The sequence below is a fragment of the Mauremys mutica genome, chromosome 11 (genome assembly GCF_020497125.1).
Source record: "Mauremys mutica isolate MM-2020 ecotype Southern chromosome 11, ASM2049712v1, whole genome shotgun sequence".
In the NCBI taxonomy this organism is placed as follows: domain Eukaryota; kingdom Metazoa; phylum Chordata; order Testudines; family Geoemydidae; genus Mauremys; species Mauremys mutica.
The window spans coordinates 68,871,546-68,895,903 of record NC_059082.1 but is presented as its reverse complement, the minus strand read 5'-3'; the positions used below and the strand labels follow the sequence as shown (position 1 = coordinate 68,895,903).

General features: G+C 41.4%; 1 protein-coding gene across 1 annotated transcript in view; it reads left to right on the top strand.

Moving 5' to 3' along the window:
• The first annotated feature begins 633 nt into the window (after positions 1-633).
• Positions 634-24,358, top strand: part of SMG1 (SMG1 nonsense mediated mRNA decay associated PI3K related kinase) — a 114,645-nt gene continuing 90,920 nt past the window's right edge. Inside the window, exons 1-3 of the mRNA XM_044980792.1 lie at positions 634-812; positions 16,065-16,228; positions 21,340-21,495. Coding sequence (XP_044836727.1) covers positions 724-812; positions 16,065-16,228; positions 21,340-21,495 — 409 coding nt within the window. The 5' untranslated portion in view covers positions 634-723. The remainder of the gene's footprint in view (positions 813-16,064; positions 16,229-21,339; positions 21,496-24,358) is intronic.

Genomic DNA, 24,358 nt, shown 5'->3' with positions numbered 1-24,358 from the left:
CACACCAATCTGTGAACTTCTGCCCTACATGTGGGAGAAACACCCTCAGTGTGGATTGGGCTGGGTTGGGTAGGCAGGAGACCCAACAAGGTGTGTGGGGAGGTTGGAAGCTACTTTTCGGGAAGCAGTCCCCTCAATATGGGTGGGAGGGCACGAAACCCGGCCCTACCCTCATAAGGATAGGAGACACCCTCAGCACAGGATGACCCCGCCTAAGGATTAAACCCCTCTCCGTGTGGATGGGGGCCAGGAGGCTCCCTCAGGGGAGGGTGAACCCCCCTAACACACCAAAGAATGGGTGACAGGGAGACTCCTCCTGAGAGTTGCACCAGGGGGAGACCCGTCCTGAGGGGGCCAGAAGGCTGAGTCTCCTCCAGGCGCGTGTGCCCTCTCGGCGTGGGGGAGGGGTTAGGGAAGCCGGTTGTGCGGGGGGCCGGCCCAGGAGTGGGGGGGGGGGTTCGCGTCATCCTGCGGGGGTGACCCCGCTCGGTGGCTGCTGTCCCATGGTGCCCCGCGGAGGGCGGCCCTATGGCCCGCGATCCCAGCATGCCGTTCGGCCAGGGAGGCGCAGCAGCAGCAGGCGGAGCCGCCGCCGTCGTCGTCTCCTCCTTCGCTGTGAGACAGCAGCAGCAGCAGCCGCTTGAGGAGAGCGAGTGAGGAGCTGCCGCCGCCACCCCTGCCCTGCGCCGCTGCCCGGCCGGCCATGCCCTCTCGGGCAAGGTAATGAGCCGCAGAGCCCCGGGGTCTCGGCTGAGCGGCATCGGCACCAGGCAGCACTATCACCCGCGGAGCTGGAATGACTGGCAACCCAGGTGGGTTGGGCTCGGGCAGGGGGAGGCGCGGCCTAGGCGGCCTCCGGGGGCATGGGGGGGTGTCTGGCCTGGCCTGTTCCCGCTGTGCTGGGGCCTGTGGAGACTGGGAGGAGGGAAGGTGTGGGGGAGAGGAGAAAACCCCGGCTTTCTACGTGGGCAGGCCCAGCTTCCTGAGTGCTGGGGCCTAGGGGGAAATGGGGAGGGGGGAGTGACCCACCCCCTGACTTTAGGGGCCTAGAGGGAAATGGGGTGTGTGTGACCCATTCCCTGACTATTGGGACCTAGAGGGAGGTGTCGGGGGAGGTGTGAGTGACCCAGTCCCTGACTATTGGGGCCTACACACTCAGGACTGGGGGGTGTGTGGGGGGGGGGTGAACGGCCACTGCCTCTCTACTGTGGCCTAGTCAGATGGGGAACGAAACGCCAGGACACCTCTGATATAAAGGATCCAGACTTTGCTGGGTACTGGAAAGAGCTGGGGCCTACAGTAGAGGGTATTTCCTGCTATATAAGCAATTCCTTATCTGTTGGTGGCTAGAGAGACAAAATGTTTCTGTATAACACAACATGTAACTTCTTAGAATCCTAGTTTGGTTGGGTTTATGTTGATTTAGCCCAGGCTCTCCTTCCCCTTTCAGGGTTTTGTCCTAGGTGATTTATAGTTTATGATGATTTTAAGACATTTCAGCTGTTGCTGGCACCCCACACAGTATTGTAAGTAGCAACTTTGTTGCTCAGTGACTTCTTTTATAGTAGGAGACACTTTCCTTTAGTAGTAAACAGACGTTATGAGTTGCTTATATTGAAACAGAATTTACAGGAACCTTCAGTAAGTACATTTTTGTTCTTTGTGTTTTTTAATTGGAAATTATTTGAAGGAGAATAGAGGTTGTAAACATACTAGAGGTCTTTCAAGGGCTAAAAAAATAGCACACAAAACGTATATATAAATTTTGTTCTTTAATCAGGAAAAGTAGTCCAGAGTTGTAAGTAAACTAACAGGATTTTTGTATGTGAAGTGTTGCAGTTATTACATTTCACTAAGTGAAAGTGTATTTTGCATCTGAACTATTCTGAACATGTAGTTGCTAAACTGCTTTAGTTTACTGTATTAATTTTTAAAGGTGTTTTTGTAAAACTGTTGTAATTTAGCCTGAAGTATCTAAGTCCTTTGACTTCATTATTGTTTCTCTGTTGAACATTTTTGGCTTTGTTTGAACGTTACTAAAACTTAAGTTGACAGAGAAAGGGACTGCAGTTCTGTAGTTTGCTGTCAGTATCATGTAGTGTCTTAAATTGATGGGATGTCATTGGAATGGGGAGATTGAATGGTTGTGGAAGTGGATCCTGCAATTGTATGGGTGGAACGTTAGTTTCATATGTGTGAAAGGAACAAAAGTTCATTTTGACTAAGTAGTCAGCACTCCAGGTGTTAGGGATATTAAGTATGCAGTAAGCATGCAACATTTAAATGATCACATGGTCACACCTCACTAAATTCTGCTCTCTTTAGTTGTTGAGGTGTAGTAAATTGCAAGTTTAAAAGTTAGAAATTTGCAAGCCATCATATTGATGTCCTGTTGTGGCATCCTATTTCTTCAGTAACAATGGAGGACTTCCAATGGCGTACAGTCTGGTACCTCCTAAATTATTACCTGCAGAGGAGTCCTGGACTCCATAATACTTTTAAGCTCTTGACCCAGAGTTTTCCCTCTAAAGGAAAGGGTTAGATGTACAGTTTGTGTCCCTGCTGATATGGTGACAGCTGTGATAACGGGTTCCTGATAGGACATGTTAATTTGCCACAAGACCCATCTTACTTTCAGCATAGAAAATGTGCTTTACAGATGCTGAAGCCCTGTCTATACTAGGAAATTGACTTACTGAAAACCATTGAACTGGAGGAGGTGAAAATGGTTTAACTGTTGGCACAGTAAGAACAAAACTACAGAAAGTGTGACTGAGGAGGGGAACCATTGTCACTGACAAGTTAGTTTCCCAATGTGAATGGGGCCTGGTCCTCTGCATCCACAGGATCATGAAATTGGAGCATTTGTAAAGGAATAAGTGAGATCTGTAGCTGTCCTTGGGAGCAACCTGAACCTCCACCAATTAGCTTTACCCCTTAGTTTATCTACCAGGCACCCCAAAGAGTATAAAAATGTGCACAGTGAGAGTTGTGAGCTAATTCTACATATATATGAAGTCTAAAAATGTTACCATAATACAAAGATCACTTTGACCATATGAATCAATATACAGTTGTTTAGATGAGCCTTCAACAAGAAAACAAAAATCTTTGCAAAGGTATATTGTCAGCTAATTAAAAACATTCTGATAGAGCTCCCTTAAATAGTATGTTCTGATTTTTTTTTTTTTTAATTTAAAAGTAGCTGTGATTTTTTTGGCTTCCTTGTTTTATGTTTAGAATGAACTTTTGGATAGCAATTATAACACAAAATATGCTCAGATTTTTTTCTTTTTCCTTCTGTGTATACACCTGTCTTTTGTTTACTACCTGTTCAGTTCTTGCTCTGTTGCTGCTGGTTAGTGGTAAATAGCTTCTTGCAGGGGCAGAGGAAGGTTGTATGCAGGCACCAAAATTGCAAAAATTCTATCAAATTTCCAATGCAAGAAAAAAGAAAATAGAACTTTTTTCACTAATCTTTCATGGCTGATAGTATGTACAAAACTTTCAAATGGAAATACTATTTTTTGAAGTTGACTGTATCCCTTTAATTAGGATATTGTGTTTTGAAGTTTAATTATCTGTAAACATGATAAATGAGATGAAATCTGAACTATATCATCAGAATCAAAATCTCCTGAACTTTGAGGTGTGAAAAATCTGATTCTGAATTTTGCAGCTCACATCCATCTCTAATAAAATCTAGTTGGTGAAGCAGAATTTGAGTTTTGTGCCCATGTGAATGCGGCAATATCTGTCAGATATGTGTGGGCTGGTTTACACAGTTTTTGTAACACTGTATATTGGACAGAAATAAGCTATATGATATACTATAAGCTCCTTTTATTCCTGAATAACTGCATCCACACTGGGGGGGTTGTACCAATTTAACTATATTGGTTTCTAAATGGATATAGCTAACTGTGTATGGACAAGACCTGAGTGTATGTGGTAGAACTTTGATCAGGAGACTTGATCACGTTTAGACCCTCAATTGCTGCCTTTCTGAACTTCCAGGCCTCTGCCACCTCAGTTTCCCTTTCAAGTGTCCACTTCCTTTGGCTTTTGGGGAAAAAATTTAAAATTTAAAAATTCATATCACTGTGTAGTTCCTGCTAGTTTGTCTGCTATTGATCTTTAACATTGGGCTGAATTAACTGTGCAACACACAGTACTTCTTCACACTCACAGAAAAGCAGGCTTTGTGCAACACAGAAGCATTAAGCAAACTGATGTCTACTGATGCAGCATAATGGTAAGGACTAGAACCATGGTTTTAACATTCACCTTTTCGGGCCATGGTGAGAAAGGGTAGATGGATTTTAAATAGCCTGCTCCTGTAACCAAGGAGTTACTTCTGGAATAACTGAACTTCTCTTTATGACCAGAAAAAGACACAAATAATACGGTAGCTGTGGATGTATATGGAGAAGTAAGAAACAAAAGCTCTGACTGGTAACAGTTCCAAAACTACTCTGATAGATACACGTTCAATCCTGGAATTTAATTCTTGAAAATGGAAGTTATCCTTCTCATGCAATGTAAGTTAGTGTTCTGAATTATTATTACTCATTTGTATTACCATGGCACCTAGAACCCCGGGTCATGAATTAGGGGATCCACTTGTGGTAGGTGCTGTACAAATACAGAACAAAAACATGGTCCCTGCCCTCAAAGTGCTTATAGTTTAAGTATTAGGCCTGAGCTACATTAGAAAATCCACACCCTTGAGTGCTGTAGTTAAGTTGACCTAAGCCATAGTGTAAACATGATTGAGATGAGACCCCATAAGAGACAAGGCCGTATCTTAGATTTTATACAGAAAGAATTGGCAAGATTTATACATAGACTTGATGTGAGGACCTAGAGAGAGATCCAAGATAATGACATGCAGGTTACAGGCAGGAAGGTGGCGTCGTCCACTGTGATTGAGAAAGGGGGTAGTGGAGAGGGTTTGGTGGAAAAGATTAACAGCTCTGCTTTAGCTGTATTCAGCTTGAGCTTACAGACAGTCACAAAGACATGTCAAAAGGACACATCTGGCAAGAAGAGGTGAGCATATAGATTTGTGAGCATATAGATACTCGTTCAATTTGTCTTTGTGGATGATATTTCCCAGAGATAAGGTGTAGAGAGAGAAGAGAAGGGGCCCCGTACAGAGCTCTGTGGAACCCCCACGGAAAGTTGGATGGGTGACAGAGAGGATGTACCAAAAGACATGCTGAAGTACCAGTTACAGAGGTAGGAGGAGAACCAGGAAAGGACAGAAGCATGAAAGGCAAGGGTGGACAAGGTTTCAAGAAAAGCATGGTTGACTATGTTGAAGGTGGCTGACAGGTCAAGAAGGATGAGGATGGAATACTGGTTTTAAACTTTGATTAGGAAGAGGTCATTAGAGATTTTGGTGAGAAGGATTTCAGTGGAGTGCAAGAGACAGAAGCCAGATTAGAGAGGGTCAAGGATGGAATTGGAGAAAAAAAACCAATTGTAACCAGCGTGTTCAATGAATTTACAGGTAGGTGGGAGAAGGGGTTGGAGAGGCAAGTGGGGGCAAGTTGTTTTGTTTTTGTTTTTTTATTAAGACTAAAGCAGTGGCTCTCAACCTTTCCAGACTACTGTAACCCTTTCAAGAGTCTGATTTGCTTCCCCAGTTTCACCTCACTTAGAAACTACTTGCTTACAAAATTAGACATAAAAATACCACAGCATATATTACTGATAAATTGCTTGCTTTCTTATTTTTACCATATAATTATATAATAAATCAATTGGAATATAAGTATTGTACTTATATTTCAGTGTATAGTATACAGAGCAGTATAAACAAGTCATTGTCTCTATGAAATTTTAGTTTGTACTGACTTCGCTAGTGCTTTTTATGTAGCCTGTTGTAAAACTAGGCAAATATCTAGAAGAGTTGGTGTACCCTAGGGATGGCATGAGATGGGGTCACTGAGGCAAGTAGAGGGATTAGAGGAGAAGGTCAGACAAGAAACTTCTATGTCTCTGACAGGAGAGAGCTATAGGAGGGGATTGGGAAAGGAAGGAAGCTAGGGGAGAGGGAAAGTTGTCATATTTTGCCTATGTTGTCAACTTTTTTTCTTGTACAAGTTCATCCTGTGCAGAGAGAGAAATGAAGGCAGGAGATGGGGAGGGTTTGAGGACTGAGGCTAAGATGTTGAAAAGGTGGCTGGGATGGAGGACATGACATCCAGTTAAGTTGGAGAAGTAGAGTTGTTTAGGAAGATGGCAGAAGTGAAGGAGGAAGTTAGCTTGATCACAGGCTTTTTGCCAGAGATGCTCTGCTGTGTGGGACAAAAGGAAGTGGATGTTGTGACTGAGCCAAGGTTTCAGAATCAAGGTGTGGAGGGGAATGAACCATGGAGAACCATCCACCATATCAGTGGATAAAAAGGGAGGTGAGGGCTGAGAGCAGATGAGACGTTATTAAACTTGATAGACTGGAAGTCACAGAATATTCTGAATGTTTCAGTGTTGTATGTAGCAAAGAATTAAAGCATATTATAGTTAATTTGATCAGCATCTCCTATTTGATAAGTTGTTCTGTAGGTTTCATGTAACCTTCATGGAGAAGTTTTTTATGCAACCCCTAAACATTTGGTTTTTCTGCAAGTTAAAAGTTCTTGTGTGCCACTTTCAGTTTCTTTTCAAGTGTGGCACATGGATTTCAAGGCTTTGTGTTCTAATGTACAGTGCTTTTTTGCTAATTATGTCAAGGATTCAAACTTGTATAGAGATAATGTAAGCATGTAGTGTAGTATACAGAGAGTTACCTGCACAAGTCCATTTACTGTGTATATGCTCTGTTGTCTTTTTGGTGCCAGCTTGTACTGAAAAGATAACTTACTGAGGTAACAACTGATAGTTGTGGTTCATGTTGCCAACAGAGATACTGCAAAATTCTAGTAGAATGCTTTTCCTAGCACAGAAACCCTTTTTGAAATATTGCAGTGTATCGGACTCCTATTCCACTCAGAATGAAGAGATTATAACGAGCTCAACGATACTTTTTTCTAATTCAAGCAGTTTTACTGGGGATTGTGTTTTAATTTTATATGACAAGAAAGAGCAATAAGGCTTGATGTGTAAAATGAAGGTAAAAGGAAACAAGGTAGCAGGGTAGCAGTGATCACATTAGTAAAATTACTGTGAGAGAGCATATGTCCTTCATATGATGGATATTTACCTATAATGACTCAGACGCCACACTTTGCTGCTGGCCTCCTCGAAGTGTTGTGTGGTTTTTTTTTTTTTTTTGTTAAACAAGTATTCTATTTCTGTCTTTGTTTTTTTGAATCAGTTTCAGTAGTTCGTCCCAAACGCCATGCTTTTCTAACCTTGAAATCAGTCAGTTGAGTTGTTCACCGAATGCGTTACAGAAATCTGGGTGACTGACGTGTAATACTTCATCCTTGTTGGCCACATTAGTACTGTTATCTAAGCATTCATGAAAACTATTGTGAATAATTGTCGTCATCAATCTTACTAGTCCTTAAAGGTGACCTGCAATGGTTTTTTAAGTATTATACATTTTTAATTCTTTATAAAAGTGGCCTGTAAGATGATGGGAGTGGGGGGAGAAGATGATGGTTTTTGTTCCTTTTTAATAATCTGGTAAATAACTGAAATATCGATCTTGTTTTTTTCTGGTTTTGCTGGAAGACCTCTTCCAGCTCTCAGAGCAAATGGACTGTGATCTCTCATGTCTTGACTGAATGATCAGTGGAGGTGAATTTTCTAATAAAGATACCCTTTCTTCAGAATGTTCTAGGATCATCCCTGCTACTACAGCTAGAGGTCCAAATCACTTTTGGGCTCTTATTGTGCTAGACACTACAAATACAGAAGTAGACATTGTCGTCTTGTCATTGGGAGGATTCTTTAACCACAACATTTCTAATTGTTTTTAAATAGGCATCAACAAAAACCATATTAAACATTCTGACTAAAAATCCCTTTTTCTTTCAGTTGCTTAGGTTTGTCTTTTGACTTCTGTGAAATAAAAATTGGGGGAGAAAGTGATAATTTTTCCTTCCCATTTTCCTTAAAATATGGGGGTTGGTGGAATAGCAGTGGAAGTTTTCTCCCATTTTTCAGATGCATGGACTTCTGTTTCAGGAAGTGGGAGCTTGCTTTCAAAAAACAGCTTTGGCAAACAGGGCAGGAAACACAGATCAAAGCATGCCAACCCCCCACCCCTCCCCCTTTTTTTTTTAAAACTGAATTTCGGTGCTAATTTCTTTCTCTGTATTTTGGAGAAAGGAGAGCAGTTCTGTGACCCACAGGGATTTATTATTCATTATAGAAATGTACTCAACTTCAACATTTTCAAATTCATATATTCCCTCAAGGTAAAATAGAATACCTGATGGATGTATAACTCCTCTGCTCCTTCAGTGTTTCCATCTTGAATTGTCTACATGTAGATATTATCAAAAAGGTCAGTTACTATTGTCACCTCATCTGTTATCCATATTCCTTTCTACCCTTCATTTGTGTCTTGTTGACCCCAAGCAGTTTGGCGAACCACCCTGTGCTCTAGCACAGTAGTGATTTTGTCATTTTTGTTGGCACAGTGTGAAACTGACCAGGATCACATAAACCTAGTACTGGCACCATTGTGGGGTGGGTATTTGAATGGCAGTATGCAAGAGGGTGTGTGAAGAATATTAAGCATTGATAGTCTCTTGGCAAATTCAAACCAGTGAACATGCTAGATGTTCAGTCAGTCGTTCACCTGTGCTTTTGCAGGTTGTAAAATCTCTGCTAAGAGTGAATATTTTAATAATTCATTTCCTCTGGACAGAATGCCTACCTTGCAGAGTGGGTACAAATCTGACTTTAAAGGGGGGGAAAAAACCAAAACCTAAAACCAAATATTATTTTATTTAATTGTTTTTCTTTTAATAAGTAAACCTGTTTAAAATGAGCTCTGAATTTAGTCCTAAATCAGTTTTAGGCCTACATTTATTATAAATCTCTCAAAACAAAGTAGGCTGAATCCATGAGCCTCTATGACAAACTATGTTAAAGGCTGCTCTTCTATATAAAAAAAGAATCAGGGGAAAAAATCTAACTTTTGGTGTCAAGCTTTATGAATATGGCACAATAGGTCATGTACTGTATTAAGGGCTTGTTTTGTTTAAAACAATTTATATGCTATTTTGTATGTTTATTAATTAAATTTTAGTTGCCGTTCTAATGCATCCAGACACACATCATGAGCAGAAAGTTCATTATCTAGTAAATAAGCAATATATTTACCATTTTCTAATATATTAAAAATGTACAATTAATAAGAATCTGAAAATATTAAACTTTTAATAGTTGTTGAAATAAATGCTATAGTTTAAGGCTACGTTTTAGTCATGGGCATTTTTAGCAAAGTCGTGGACAGGTCACGGGCCGTAAACAAAAATTCATTGTACTATATACCCCTAACTAAAACGTGGGCCGGGCATCCCGGGAGTGGGGTGGAGGGACATGGGCTTGGGCAGGGCGGGTGCTGTGAGGGGGCGGGCTGGGCTGGGGATCCGGGGTGGGGGAGGGGATCCAGGAGCGCAGCTGGCACTGGGGTGGACCAGTGGCAGCAACGCATGGCCTGGCATCTCACTGGGGATGGGGGATTGGAGGGGCTGGCAGGCTCTCTACCTGGCTCCGCGCAGCTCCCTGGAAGCAGCCGGCATGTCCCTGCAGCTCCTAGGGGAAGTGAAGGCCAGGGGAGCTCCATGCGCTGTCCCCGCCATAAGCTCCAGCTCTGCAGCTCCCATTGGCTGGGAACTACAGCCAGTGGGAGCTGCGAGGGCGGTGCCTGCAAGCAGGGGCAGCATGCAGAGCCCCCTGGTCCCTCTGCCTAGGAGCTGCAGGGACATGCTGGCTGCTTCTGGAGAGCCCCTCACCTCCCCTGAGGTGCCTCACACCCCAGCCCCCTGACCCAGCCCTGAGCCTGCTCGCACACCCAGACTGCTGTTGCTGCTGGCCAGGGGCTGCCTGAGTGCTCAGTTCATGGAAAAGTCATGGAATCTGTGACAGACATGCAGCCTCAGTTATAGTGCATAAGATGTACCAAATCTAGTGTAATGGCTCTATTTAGTTTTAAATCAACATGTTTTAATGGTGATATCAACCAGTCAGAATGCCCCTTTCTTTAGAAAATAACTGTAGTACAAATGGAAAAGTTGCTTAAAATTGATGATTTAAATTGAGGCCTTCCGGTTGGAGCATTAAATCAATCCACTCTGCTACCATGGGCATGCAAGTACTGTGGTTTGTCTGCATGGAACACTTGACCAGCAAGGCTATTCCAGAATAACTAATCTGCTATAAAATCACTTTTATTCCAGAGTAATGTCCACAGAGGGCAGTTATTCTGGGATAGCTAAATTATAGCAGAATAGTTAATCTGGAGTGGCCATGCTAATGAATTTCCTCTGTGTAGACAAGGCCATAGAAATCTTAAACCCTTCTGGCTGTCCTAAAAATGTATAAGTGTTATCTCCACCCAACTATGATGACAGGTTATTTTTACTGACTTGGAACAATAATCAATATATTCATCTAGGAGGGAAGGAACAAATCTATTTGTAAGGTCACTGACCCTCTGATCCTTCACAGCATGATGTATTCCCTCAATCATAAATTTGTGCAGTCAGGACACAATGACTCTACTTTTGACTGGCAATGAAATGATCTCCTTTTCCAAAGAGATTTCTGCCTGTCTCTTTATTTATGTGTTAGAACGTGAGTACAGTAACTTTTGTGAACATACCGTGACTCTTTGAGTGTTTAATAAACTGGACTGCTTTTTTTTTCAATACGTGGGGAAAGAGAATTCAGAATGTTGCTTTATGAGTGTGAGCTGCCCCCAATATAAAAGTGCAGCACAAAAACAATTACACTATGGGCAAGAAAATTGCTCAGTAGGCAACTATGCTGATTTGCTTCTCTTCTGTTACCTGATAGTGCATCTTTTATCCATAATACTCTGTGTTCTTTGTCTATTCTCTAGTCATGACTTTATCGCATAGAAACAAAAACTTAAAAGTATCTAATTGGCACTGCCCTGTGGAAGTGCATCCAACACCTTATAGGATAGTTATGGTTATCCACCTTCATTTGGTTGCTCACTTCTCATTCCAGCTGCACAGTTTTTATTCTGATATCTCATCTTGTATTTGTGACTGAGCTGGGCTACTGGCACCACTGCATAATGGTTTGGTCAGCACACTCTGTGTGTGTGTGTGTGTGTGTGTGTGTGTTCGTGTTCTCTTATGAAGTCATGTCAAAATATGTGACTGATGTAAAATCGGCGTTCCACAAGATTTTGAGACGGCATGTTATGTTCATTACTCAGACTTATCTGCCTGTTACAGTCTAGTCAAAATAGAAATATTACTTTATGAACAAGAAAAGTTCCATCATACAGGCATGAGTTTAGAAAGGCAAGAATACAAGTTTTGTATATCTAATTTGCTTGATGTTTGATGACACAGTTGTATTGCATCATAAAAGAGGAAATGGGGAGACAGGTCAAGGAAGTATACCTTTTAAATGCAAGTCACAGGTTCTGTATTTGTAAGTATCTAAATAAAGTGTGTTATGGTTTTAAAGTGGGTAAAATAGTTTAGCACTCTCTCCAAAATACATGTACTCTAATATAGGAAGAAGCTTTTAAACTTTGAATGATTGAAAATAAGATTATTATGATTTTCTTCTTAGTATTTACCAGTATTTGTACAAAAATATTTGGATAAGCATGCACAAGCCATGATTTCAGCAGTCATCTTGCTGTTTGTTCCTTCAGTGAAATATAGAGGCTGAATTTCCATAGTGACATATTATGATGTCACACATGGAACTCTGATAAGATCAAATCAAAAAGAGAATATGGGCTGTGTGACTGTTACTTAAACACACATTTTTGAATAAATAACAAGGTAATACCGAAATGGCTGCTAAGAAAATTGCTTTTTGCATAAATTTTCTTATTCCAAGCTTACTTCAGTGTGAGAGTCCATCTTCAAAGCACGACCAGTCATAGTTGAACCATTAAGTCTATTCTCAGGAAACCAATAACTTGTATTGAAGTGGCCCTTTTGTGCCTGCTGAGATAGGATGAGAAATTGATCGTTGTTTGAAATGAGCATGTTGATTGCAGAGGAGAGGCGCAGACTTTTAAAAAGAGATAATAATGCCTACTTGAGAAAGATGCACGGGGGCAAAACAGCTTTTTTTATTTAAACAAAATGCCACTCTTCCTTCTGCAGCTGATGGGCTGTTATGCCAGGCATCTCTTGATTCTGTTAGTTTGCAAGACACTGATCCCAAACACAGAACCACAATAGTACATAATACTTAGAATAGCAGGGTTGGAAGGGACCTCAGGAGGTCATCTAGTCCAACCCCCTGCTCAAAGCAGAACCAATCCCCAGACAGATTTTTGCCCCAGATCCCTACATGGCATCCTCAAGAATTGAACTCTCAACCCTGGGTTTAGCAGGCCAATGCTCAAACCACTGAGCTATCCCTCCCCCCTTCTCAAAGCATCAGCAGGCTTGTAGAGCATGTAGGCTTCACCACAATAAAAAGTTTCTAAAACGCTTTTAAAAAGAGGGCAACATTTCAGGAAGTGAGGTTAGTCAAGAACATGGGCAATTTTCAGGCCAACTGACATACAAAACCCCCCAGAGTTTAAATGTGCTAAGTCAATTAATGCTTTACTGAACTAAGTTTGTTGACTCCCCATTTTGACAGTAGGAGATGGTAGTGTACTGTACCGTAACTCCTCACTTAACGTTGTCCCGGTTAATGATGTTTCGTTTCTGATCTAAACAAGCTTGTTTAAAGTTGTGCAATGCTCCCTTATAAAGTCGTTTGGCAGCTGCCTGCTTTGTCCACTGCTTGCATGATTCTCTGGAAGAGCAGCCCCTCCTTGTGGGGAATAGAATGGCGGGTGGGGGGTGCATTAGTTCAGGGGGCCCCCCCCCCCCCCCCCGCTGCTGTGCTGCTCCTGCCTGGCCCTCTGCCTTGGAGCTGCTCCCGGGGAGCTTCCTACTTGCTGGGGGATGGGGGGAGAGGGGTGCTGATATTATGATGTGCCCCTGCTCCTGCCCCCCCCACTCCATACCCCCTTTCCACAAAGCAGAGGAGGGGGACAGGGCTATGGGACAGAAGGGAGGGAGCTTGCTGGAAGCTTCCTGTCTGAACTGGCTGATCTGCTTAAAAAGGCAATGTATTTGAAGTGTTGTCAGTGTACTTAAAGGGGCAATGCACGTCACTCTCTCTCACTCATGCTTGCACCCCCCCAGCACTTTGGAAAGTCCACACCTGTGCAGCTGTGCATGTGCTGTCTGGAGGAAGGAGTGGTGTGCTCCAGCTGGATAGGGTGGGCTCATCATCATGTTCAGTTTTTGCAAGGAAGTGTTTGCAGCTACTGCCCTGCATCTATTGTGTTTCCTCCTTCCTGCCTCAGTCCATGCTGCTCTGTAGAGTGTGAGGCTAAATTAACAGCGTATTAACCCGTGAGGGCTCAGCCGAGTGCTAGTTCATCATTTAGCAGCAAGGAATTCCCTTATTCCACCACCTCAACCAAGCTTCGCAATCATTCATTGCTGTGTACAATATTAAACTGTTTAAAATTGTTTAAAACTTGTACTGTATATGTATATAATGTGTTTTGTCTGGCAAAAAAAATCTCCCTGGAACCTAACCCCCCCCCCCCATTTACATTAATTCTTATCAGGAAATTGGATTCGCTTAACATCGTTTTGCATAAAGTTGCACTTTTCAGGAGCATAACTACAACGTTAAGTGAGGAGTTACTGTACTGGAAGGCCATGCTTATCAGAGGAACCAACTGTTATGAAACTTTTGGGTGTTTAAGCTCATAGCAACTGAAAATCTGCTGCTCTGTTGCATTGAGTGGCTGAGACGGCAGAGACCCTATATGAGACATTCTCCATCTCCCTGAGTGTGAACTAGAAATTTCTGCAGTTCACTCTGGAGGGAGAAAATGTGCATGGGCCATGTAAGTGGAACTGAAGTATGATACAGATACATGTGGCACAAAATCGGCTTCATTTGCTACTTAATACCTTATGCTGTAGTCCAGTTGTGTGGACATCTTCACAGCCCTCAGTTAGTTCTCATGAGCAAAGTCTTTTATTCAGGCTTTCCCTGCTGGATCTGGATTTGGGCCTAAGGGACATCTGTCTTTATTGCAATATGAAAGTATTAATTGGGACACTTATCTACTTGAGTCTGTAGACTGGGGACAAAATTGTAATTTGGGATGGGCATTGAGGAATTCAGGAAAATTCTGTTGGTTTTTTTTTGGTTTTTTTTTTTAAATCCCCAATAATATTTTTAGTGGTTTTTCACCTGCAAAGTGCTTGACAAGCACTAACCCTCAGGATGGTTTTTCTGTTTTGTAGATTGGGAAGCTGATCTTTGGGAGCACCAGGTCTTTAAGAAATGATTGAAGAAATAAGTCTTTTAATATTTCTTGCTTTGGTAATCTTTTTGCCTGCAAAGTGTATTTAATTCCACTGTTTTGAATTTGCCTCTTGGCTCTTACACAGTGAACTTTTTTTGTTTTGTTTTTATTGGAAGACCATTGAGGATTTGTATTATTTTTCGCTTCTGATTTTTGGGGGGGGGGTATTTAAGAGTAGAAAAATTAGACTGTCATTTTTTCTTGATTTATTAAATATAAACAAAGCTTATAATCAGGGCTTTGGAGCAGAGCTCTGAGCTGGAGTGCGGAGCAGCTCCGGAGCAGTGGAGCTGCAGGTTTTTGCCTGGTGCTGGAGCAGAGCTGGAGCACAGCTCCAAAGCCCTGCTCATAATGAGTATGGGAGATCATTAGGGCTTGCTGAACAGCCCCCTCTGTGAATAATTTTCAGCAATGTAAACTTGTGTTATATAAAAATCATTTTTGTTGGATATAGTTTTACTGGATTTAAAGTAAAACCCCAATGCTACTTATAAGGAAGCATTTAAAAGAGTCTGGTCTTAATTAACTCAAGATAGTGGACTTGGATATACAAAACCAATAACTTCAGAATATTTATTAAATTTTACAGCATTCAAAGTCAAATTTGCTTGGTACATATGGGGAGAAAATGAATGTTGAGGTTTCGGTTTGCCTCCCCCCACACTTTTTTTTTAATTACGTCATGTTAAATAAGTTTATAAAGTATATCCAACACACTTAAGATGCATTACTTTCATTAATAGTTTTTCCCCAGCTTCTTGTTATGTAGTTACCTTGTGTATGCTAAATAACTTCCCAACATTAAACTTACTGCTATACTTTTACACTGTACTTGAGAGATACTGAAACTATTTGGGAAAAATTCATATTGTATACTTATTTTGAGACGTGTTAGTGTGATTGTCTTATTATGATTTGGTTTTTAAAATCTCCAGTTCTGGGACATCACAATTTACACTTCATACCGCAAAGGAATTGCCTGAAAAGTCTTGTGTAATTTCCAGACCCTTGAAAAGGGTAACAACTCTTTGCAGCTTTAATTTTCCCGCAGTCACTTTCTCTTTAAATCTCATCTCATCTCAGTATTACGCAGCTCATCACAAACAATATATCTACTTACAAGGAGGAATTGCTTTGGAGCAATTTTAAGTTCCTCCACAGTTAACTGGATGGTGTGTGTGTGACAGAGAGAGATCAATCTGCTTTTCTCTTTGTCCATCCCTTCTTTCTTCCAAATTGATCAAGACCTAACATTCCATGCAGTCACACAGTCCATCCAAGTCTGAGCACTTGCCCAGGTAGTTCTTACAGCAGGGCATCAACACACTAGAACACATTCATTACCTTTGTTTTCTGTTACTGTGCTTACTCAGTTCTGATTCAAGGCACAAGTTTAAGGTGCTTGCTTCTTCTAAAAGTAGCTAGGGTATACAGTGTAACTTTATTTTTCTTTCTAAGAAAATTGATTGTTTTTAAATGTGAGTTGTGTTCATAAATGTGAATCCCTCTTTTAGTGTACTCTTACATAAAAATAATTTTCTTTTTGTAGAACTGACAGTGCATCAGCTGACCAAGACAATTTAAAATACCCTGCATCCAGAGACCGGGGCAGCTCTGCCTCCTATGGATTACAACCCTCAAATTCAGCTGTGGTGTCTCGACAAAGACACGATGATATCAGAGTCCACACTGACATACAGAATGAAGAAAAAGGTATATGGATTGCTGTTTCATGTGTAAAGCACTAAGGGATATCCAAAAAAACCTTGAAAAGGCAGAAAACTTAAAACTGATAAAAGAGATTGTCTTTACATAAAGCATAGTTAATCTGTGGAATGCATTGCCACAAGATATCACTGAGTCTAAACATAGCAGGATTAAAAAAAGATTAGACATATTATATGGATGATGAGAAAATCCAGAGTTATATTATATAAAATAAAAAAAAGATATTAATTGACTGGATTAGAAAGGAACTTTGCTGTGGTCCTGTTATTCCATAATTGTCTGCTATGGCTTTCTCGCACCTTCCTCTGAAATACCTGGAACTGGTTGCTGTTGGTAGTAGGTTACTGAACTAGATGGACCATAGGTCTGATCTGTTATGGGAATCACTATTTTTCTAGTGATTATAGCAGTGGATTTGTAATTTACTTCTGGGATCTAGTCTGTACTTTGCCGCTCGCTGTAATCTTGAGCAAATTGTTTAACTTCTTTCTGCCTCAGCTTACCTTTATTATAAAATTGGTGTGTGTGTATGTATATATATATATATATATATATACACAAATATCTGAAAGTGACATTGTCTACTTCAACTTTATAGCTATTTTCTGGTTGGGAATGTTCTCTAGATTCAACACCTTGTCTACATAGCACAGCAATGTGCACTAGAGTAGTTTGAATTCTAAAACCCACCAGTGTTGTGCAGTAACTAGCATGCATAGACTCTGCTGTGTGCACTAAAAATTCCCTAAAAGGAAAGGGTCTGCGTTAGAAAAGTCTGTGATCATCTCTTCCCGCCCCACCTCCCCCCCCCGCCCCCAGTTCAGAAAAATCATAGTTTTGCTGTTTTCTTTGTGGAAATGACCAAATACACTGATTTTGGTAATCAGGCATGGGAAGTATTTAATTTTAGTAGACTTAAAGGACACATACCTCCACATTCTTATCTTATCCACTAAAGAAACTTGTATTTTATGATGACAAGAAATCCATATTGCTGTCTAGCTTTGTTTTTGCTCTGGTCTTTGCACTGGTGGTGTTTTTGGGTATGTCTATGTTACAGACTTCTCTCCATTGAGTCTGCTTATAAAGATCCAGGTACTTGTGGCTGCTTGTGTGTGAACTATGACATGTATATTTAACCTGATCAGAATAAGTTGTTATGTTTTGTCCAGGGAATAGTCAGGCTAATAGCCTGTTGACAGATAATTGTCACAAATTGATTTTCTCTTCATTCACAATTTTGACTCAGTAGTGATCATTGGACTGCCATTGGTGGAATGTTTCAACCCTGTAACAAGAGATTTGAGAGGTTACACCACTCTTGAGCAACAGTCCAGGAGGTGGTGTTTGGCAAGGAGAGGAGAGTACATTTCCTTTTTCCTCCCTGTTGTAGGCAGGTAACATTACATTTGATTGTGATGGTACTGGAAGTTCATTCCACAACCTTTCACAAGAGCCAGCTATCGCTCGTATACTGCCCCAGTTTCCACGATTGCACACCATTATGTCTGCATGTTTCTGCTAAAATGAACAACACTATAATATTAACACATTGAATTACTCCTGGTGGAATTCTGCACCAAAATATTACAAATTATATGCACAATATTGCAAAATTCTGCATATTTTATTTGTCAAATTAACACAATATAATCACACAAGCGTCAATTATTTTGGTAATTTATTTCAAAATACCTGCCAGCAAGTATGTCTGTAACAATACAGATGACAAAAAAAGATTCAGGAAATATTTGTTGACAAATAGATTCCTTACTAGGCATATTAACATAGAACGTTGAGTAATAATTCATTTAAGCTACAATACAGGAACATATTTTCTGTACCCCTCAGAAGGAGTGCAAAGGCTTGGGGAAGTCAGGGGTAACAAAGGAGATGAGGGAGAGGGAAATAATTGCTGGGAAGGACCCTGGGTGTGAACTTGGAGGGTTGTTGGATGAGAGACAAATGGAACAGTGTTGTTTTTGTGGGGGGGAGGGGTGTTGTAAAGGAGTGAGTGAGCCTTTCCCATGCAGACTCTGGCTGGCCCCTAGCCTCTCCCATTCCGTCAGGAACATCTGCCCCTGTCCCATGTGTCCCTGCACCCCCACTCAGCCACCCCTCCTCCCCTGTCCCCGTGTGTCTCTGCACCCCCACTCTCCTTCAGCGCCTGGCTCAATACTGTCACCCCACTAGCTCATGTGCCCCGGCTCCAGTCTCCCCCCACTAGTCCTTCTGAACCCCACTCTGTGTGACCCCCCCCCCAGCAGCTCCACGTGCCACACTCTGTCCTTCCTCCCATCGTATCCCGTTCCTCCTTATCTGTATGACAACGTGTATATTTAAATGTGGCTTTGGTTTAGTGTGAATTCAAATGTTACCTGATTAAATTACAATTAAATTACATGCTTTTAGTCTTGAATTTTAATGTGGTATTCTGTCCTTTAACCATAAAATATATTATAAACATAACAATTAAAAGAAGTGTTTGTAGCCATGTTGGTCCCAGGATATTAGACAGACATGGTAATATCTCTTATTAGATCAGCTTTTGTTGGTGAAAGTGACAAACTTTTAAGCTTGTACACAACTCTTATTCAGATCTAAGGAAGGTATGCAGTGAAGTGAGCAGTTACCATCTCTAGAGTCATAGGACAAAAGAGGGTTGGTTAGTTTACAGATTGTTGTAATGAGCCATAAATCCAGTGGAGATACATCTGCAGGGTTTATATCTGTTATTTCTCTTAAAATTACCTTCACCAAACAAGGAAACTGTACCAGAGTAGAGTGTTGCTTGACTTGTGGCAAAAAGGCCTTGATGACATATACTTTCTGTTTGAGCAAAAAAAAAAAAAAAAGGAGGGGGGGAGAAATGTTGCAGATCAAATAAAAATACATAAAAGATTATCCTTTACTATAATTTTCAAAGTAAGGATGTTATAGGTCTCTGTATAGAATTTTGTGGGGTCCTGAGGGAATGGTGAAATTTCTTTTAACATCTCAGATGTGCTGCTCTTGGAGAGAAGCTTTATAATTGCTCTTTGGGCCCACTGTATCTCAACATCATTTGGACTTTAGTTTTTAAATTTTCTAGTTCCTGCAGCCTTAAAAGACATCCCTGTTCCAAGCAACTGCTGTGGCTGCTAGAAGATGGTCTACATCAGTGTTTCCCAAACTTGGGATGCCGCTTGTGTAGGGAAAGCCCGTGGCCGGCCTGGCCGGTTTGTTTACCTGCTGCGTCCGCAGGTCCGTCTAATTGCGGCTCCCACTGGCTGTGGTTTGGTGCTCCAGGCCAATGAGAGCTGCTGGAAGCGGCGACCAGTACGTCCCTCGGCCTGTGCTGCTTCCAGCAGCTCCCGTTGGCCTGGAGCAGCAAATTGCGGCCAGTGGGAGCTGCGATCGGCTGGACCTGCGGATGCGGCAGATAAACCGGCCTGGTCCGCCAGGGACTTTTCCTACACAAGCGGCGTCCCAAGTTTGGGAAACACTGATGAAGACCATCTACGTAATAGTTATATTTCTTTTTCATCTTCCTTATATTGTGAGGCAGTTTGGCTTCTGGAAGTGGTGTTGCTGAGAGAGGGCCTAGCGACTATTGGTGATCTAGATTTTTTGACACACGATGAGTTCTTCCCTGGTTGACTGTATGGGTTAGATAGGGAAGAAATTTGAGATTGAGTTCTTGCCGGTCAGCCAAAGGATTGTGAAAGCCCAATAGACTATTCTTTGCAGTGTACAAATTGGCAATCCTGTGGAGAGATGGGCAGAGGGAAGTCCAGCACACAAAGTGCTGCAGCAAACATGATGGAGCAGAAGGTTTCTTCCATTCACTGTAAATTCTCAGAGAACTGGTTCTTTCAGGCTGGCATTGACATTTGGCTGTCACCATAGGATGGTATGAACACCACTGGGCTGTGCATTACCATGAAGAAGCGTTGCAGGGCATTGGGAAGGTCATGTAAAAGAGACCATCCTTTCTTCTGGGTTGGCTGGTCAATAGTGAATCAGCATCTAATTAACTTCCAGGGCTTGTATAGCCTAGAAATGTGCAGACTTTTAAGGAACATGATCCATTAGGGAAAAATGTTTGTTCAAAAAGGGTTTTAGAATTTAAGGCAATGATAGCATTTTAGATTGTATTTTACTGTTAGTGGAAGTGTTCCCAGTTTAGTCCACTTAGACTGGACTAGTGGTTCTCAAATTTTTGTTGGTGACCCCTTTCACACAGCAAGCCTCTGAATGTGCCCCCCCCCAATTAAAAACACTTAAAAAAATTTAATGCTGTTATAAATGCTGGACGTGAAGTGGTGTTTGGGGGTGGAGGCTGACAGCTCACGATCCCTATGTTGCCTTGTGACTCCCTGTGGGGTCATGACCCCCAATTTGAGAACCCCTGGAATAGACTGTGCCATATTTAAAAATGCTTTTCCAAATAATAGACTCCGTTAGTACACCACGTGTGAGTGAGGATATTTGTTGACACATGCTTAAAAGGGACATTGTCAATTTGAAAAATTGCATTTTTACCTGGAATTTTTTTACTGGCTATTGTTACAAATAATCCCTACCATCTTTATAACTGAAACTAGAGAACTTCCTCTCAGTCTTTTTCACCATTTCCCAGAGTGTACAAGATAATGTTTACCTGTTAATAGCAGCAGATCTGGAACTGGAAATAAGCAGGCAGCAAGGAACAGGTGGGTATGTACATAGAGGATGGGTGGGCCCTAAGCCCACCCAGAAGACCTCTCTAAGTATAATTAAGAGCAAAACACCCTTAATCTTTTTAAGGGATTAAAAAAAAAAATCAAACATATGCATTATTTTGAAAATTGAACTCTTTGAAATTAGAGTTAAAAAAATAAAATCAAATTGATAGTGTCCCTTTAATCTGTACAAGTGACCCAGAAACTCAAAGGGCCTAAAAAAACACTTTTTTGCATAGAAAGTCTAAAATCAAGCCAAATAACAAATTAAAATAATTAAAAGGCTTCCAGTTTTAATTATGAATAAAATTGAAACACTTTATTACATAGGTATAACACGCTACTAAATATACAAGGCAATAACATTCTTATTTCAAACCAATTTTTTCCCAGGTGGCTACAATGTCAATGGAGGATCTGGGGAAAATACTTATGGTCGGAAGTCGGTGGGGCAAGAGCTGAGAGTTAACAATGTGACCAACCCTGATTTTACCAGTGTTCAGCATGGAAATCGTGCTTTAGCCACAAAAGACATGAGGAAATCACAGGGTAAGAATGCTGTGTGTTTACAGGAAGAATAACAATAAAAACATTTTTTTTTTTTTGGCCAATCTCTGTAATATATTCAGTGAGTGAAAGGAGCAGAAGTTTTTTGACTAGGCATTGTGTACATACTTTTCAATTATTTTGTACTCTAAAATTGTAAACCTCCAAAGATAGGTTGACTGCAGATGAAAAATATTTGGGGAAAAAATACGCAATTTAAAACCAAATGTTTTGGCTATATTGTTTCATGGGAAAAAGAGAACATCAAAATATGACTCTCTAATTTGACAGCTCAATTCCTCTTCTAAAGTGAGGAGCGTGGTCTACTTAGTGATAAGAGCAAGATGGGAATCAGTCATGGGCTCTGCTCCTGCTGCATCAGAGACTTCCTATGTGAAGTTGAACAGATCTTCAGCCTTATTTTTTATGATGGTTTAATTCGAACTGCGTTTGCATGAAAATAGGATTTGTTTTATGACTAAATGAAGTCATAAACACTAACTACAGTTGTTACTTAATTATTCCAACAACAGCTGATTGTTATAATTAATTAGTACTTCCTAAAGCAGAGGTGGGCAAATTATGGCCTGTGGGCCACATCCGGCCCGCGGGACTGTCCTGTCCTGCCCAGTCCTTGAGCTCCTGGCCAGGGAGGGTAGCCCCTGGCCCCTCTCCTGCTGTCCCCCTCTCCTCTGTGGCCTAAATTCGCCATGCCGCCAGCGCTCTGGGCGGTGGGGCCGCGAGCTCCTGCTGGGTAGCGCAGAGGCGTGGCTGGCTCCAGCCAAGCGGTGTGGCTGCTAGACGGTCCTGGGGGGAAGTCGGGACATGGAGCAGGTGGGGGGTTGGATAGGCGTTGGAGTCCCAGGGGGCCTGATAGGGGTCAGGGCAGTCAGGAGACAGGGAGCGGGGAGGAGGGAGGATGTTGGATAGGGGGTGGGCTCCCGGAGGGCGGTTGGGGGCAGGGGACAAGGAGATGGGGGGAGGGTTGGATGAGTCAGGAGTTCTGAGTGGGGCAGTCTGGGCGGGAAGTGGGAGGGGGCAGAACGGGTGGGGGCTAGGTTTTTTGGGGAGGCACAGCCTTCCCTACCTGGCCCTCCATACAGTTTCGGAACCCTGATGTGGCCCTCAGGCCAAAAAATTTGCCCACCCCGTCCTAAAGGCCTCCACCAAAATTGACTGTGCTATGCAATTTATAAACAAATAGTAACAGACAGTCCTTGTCCCAGATAGTTCAGTTTACTTTAGGCAAGACGTACAAAGGCTGTGAGAAGAATATTATCTCCATTTTACAGATCAGAAAACTGACACACAGACTGACTTATTCAAATAGAGATTTTGTGTCAGAGCCGGGAATTAAACCTAGACCTCCTGAGTCCCAATCTAGTTTCTTAACAAGAATGTCCTGTCTTTCTGATCTCTTCAAATGAGCCATAAGCAGGTGAAGTAGATGAATGACTAATAGCTATCCCTGTTTTAAGTCATATGTCTCTACTAATAGAATTTGAGGGTGAGAGGAGAGAATATTTTTCAGTATTAGCAGAATATTCTTCATTCTTAATATTCCTTTGAGCTAGCCACATCTCTGATTTGCTTCTTAAAGTGCAAAAACAACAGTCTTTAAAGAATGAAATTTAAAAGTAGCCATCTGTGACTAGTACACATCTGTTCATATTTCATCTGTCTTTGGACTCAACAGTTTGAGGGCATCTTTTTAGTTGAAGAGAGTTCACTAATGTAATGGATGGTGTAGTCTCTTAGCAAGTTACATTGAAAGTTGGTGTCTCCTTTGAAATATAGAATAATTTTGTTGCAGTAGGATTTAATTTTTAATTTCTTTGTTGCCATGATCTGAATGTGGTTTCTTTTCAGTTGTTTAAATATGGAGGTTGTCTTAATATGAGGGGTAATTAGCATGTTGCAGAAACTTCCCTGTTTTGCAAACGAAGTCTTTTGCAGATGTCCTGTGTTTAGTGCTTTGCTTTGCACAACTTCATTCATGTTGCTAGGTGTTCATTTTGTCCTTCTGACTAGATTTTCAGCCTATGATTTAGGCTCAACTAACTGCCAGTCTCAACGTTTTATTATGTAATAAAGATCAATGTTTCATTTATTAATTAAATCAAAACAAAGCTGTTTTTAACAGAATTATAAAGTGGAAGACTTTTCCATGGAGAAATGAAGTACATTTGTCTAAACGAGTAAACTGTCTTTTTTTAGTTTCATATTGTAGTTTATTTTTGTATATAAAACAGCATAACTGCATTTTAATTGAGAAATGTATGGTTCTTGCTCTAAAGAGATTACAAACAAAAGGATAGACACAAACAAGATGAGACACCAGGAAGTCAAGAGGTGAAGATTTTACTATTACAGGGTTAGTTATTTCTGTTAACTTTAGATCTACAAGTTAAAACTGAAGAGCCTGCCAGTTTGCTCTACCTCCAGAGCTGCAATTGGTGATAGAAATCCCTCTGTGCAGGTTAAGCACCGCCTTATTCAAGAAATTTCTAAATTATTTATTAAAGAGTACTTATATTCTTATTGCTATCTGGTTTTGCTCCTAACTGTAGTATAACTAGTACAGAGTGTGTTTCAGAAAAGTAGTTTCTCTCTAAGGCTCTGGTGACCAATGTTGCTCTGCAACTTAAATGCTACAGAAATTGGCTGACAAGGCAAAAGAAAACTTAGGGCAAAACTACTTATCTTGTTCCTCTCGTTTCTTCCACGGTGGGTCAGAGATTGGTGATTTTCTTTTTTCAGATGAGTCACTGCAGTGCCTTTGCACCGTGCTCTTCTATCTCTATAGCTCAGTCATGTATGGAACATTGGCAGGTAATCTTTGCAGAGCAGCTGCCAAATCAGTCCA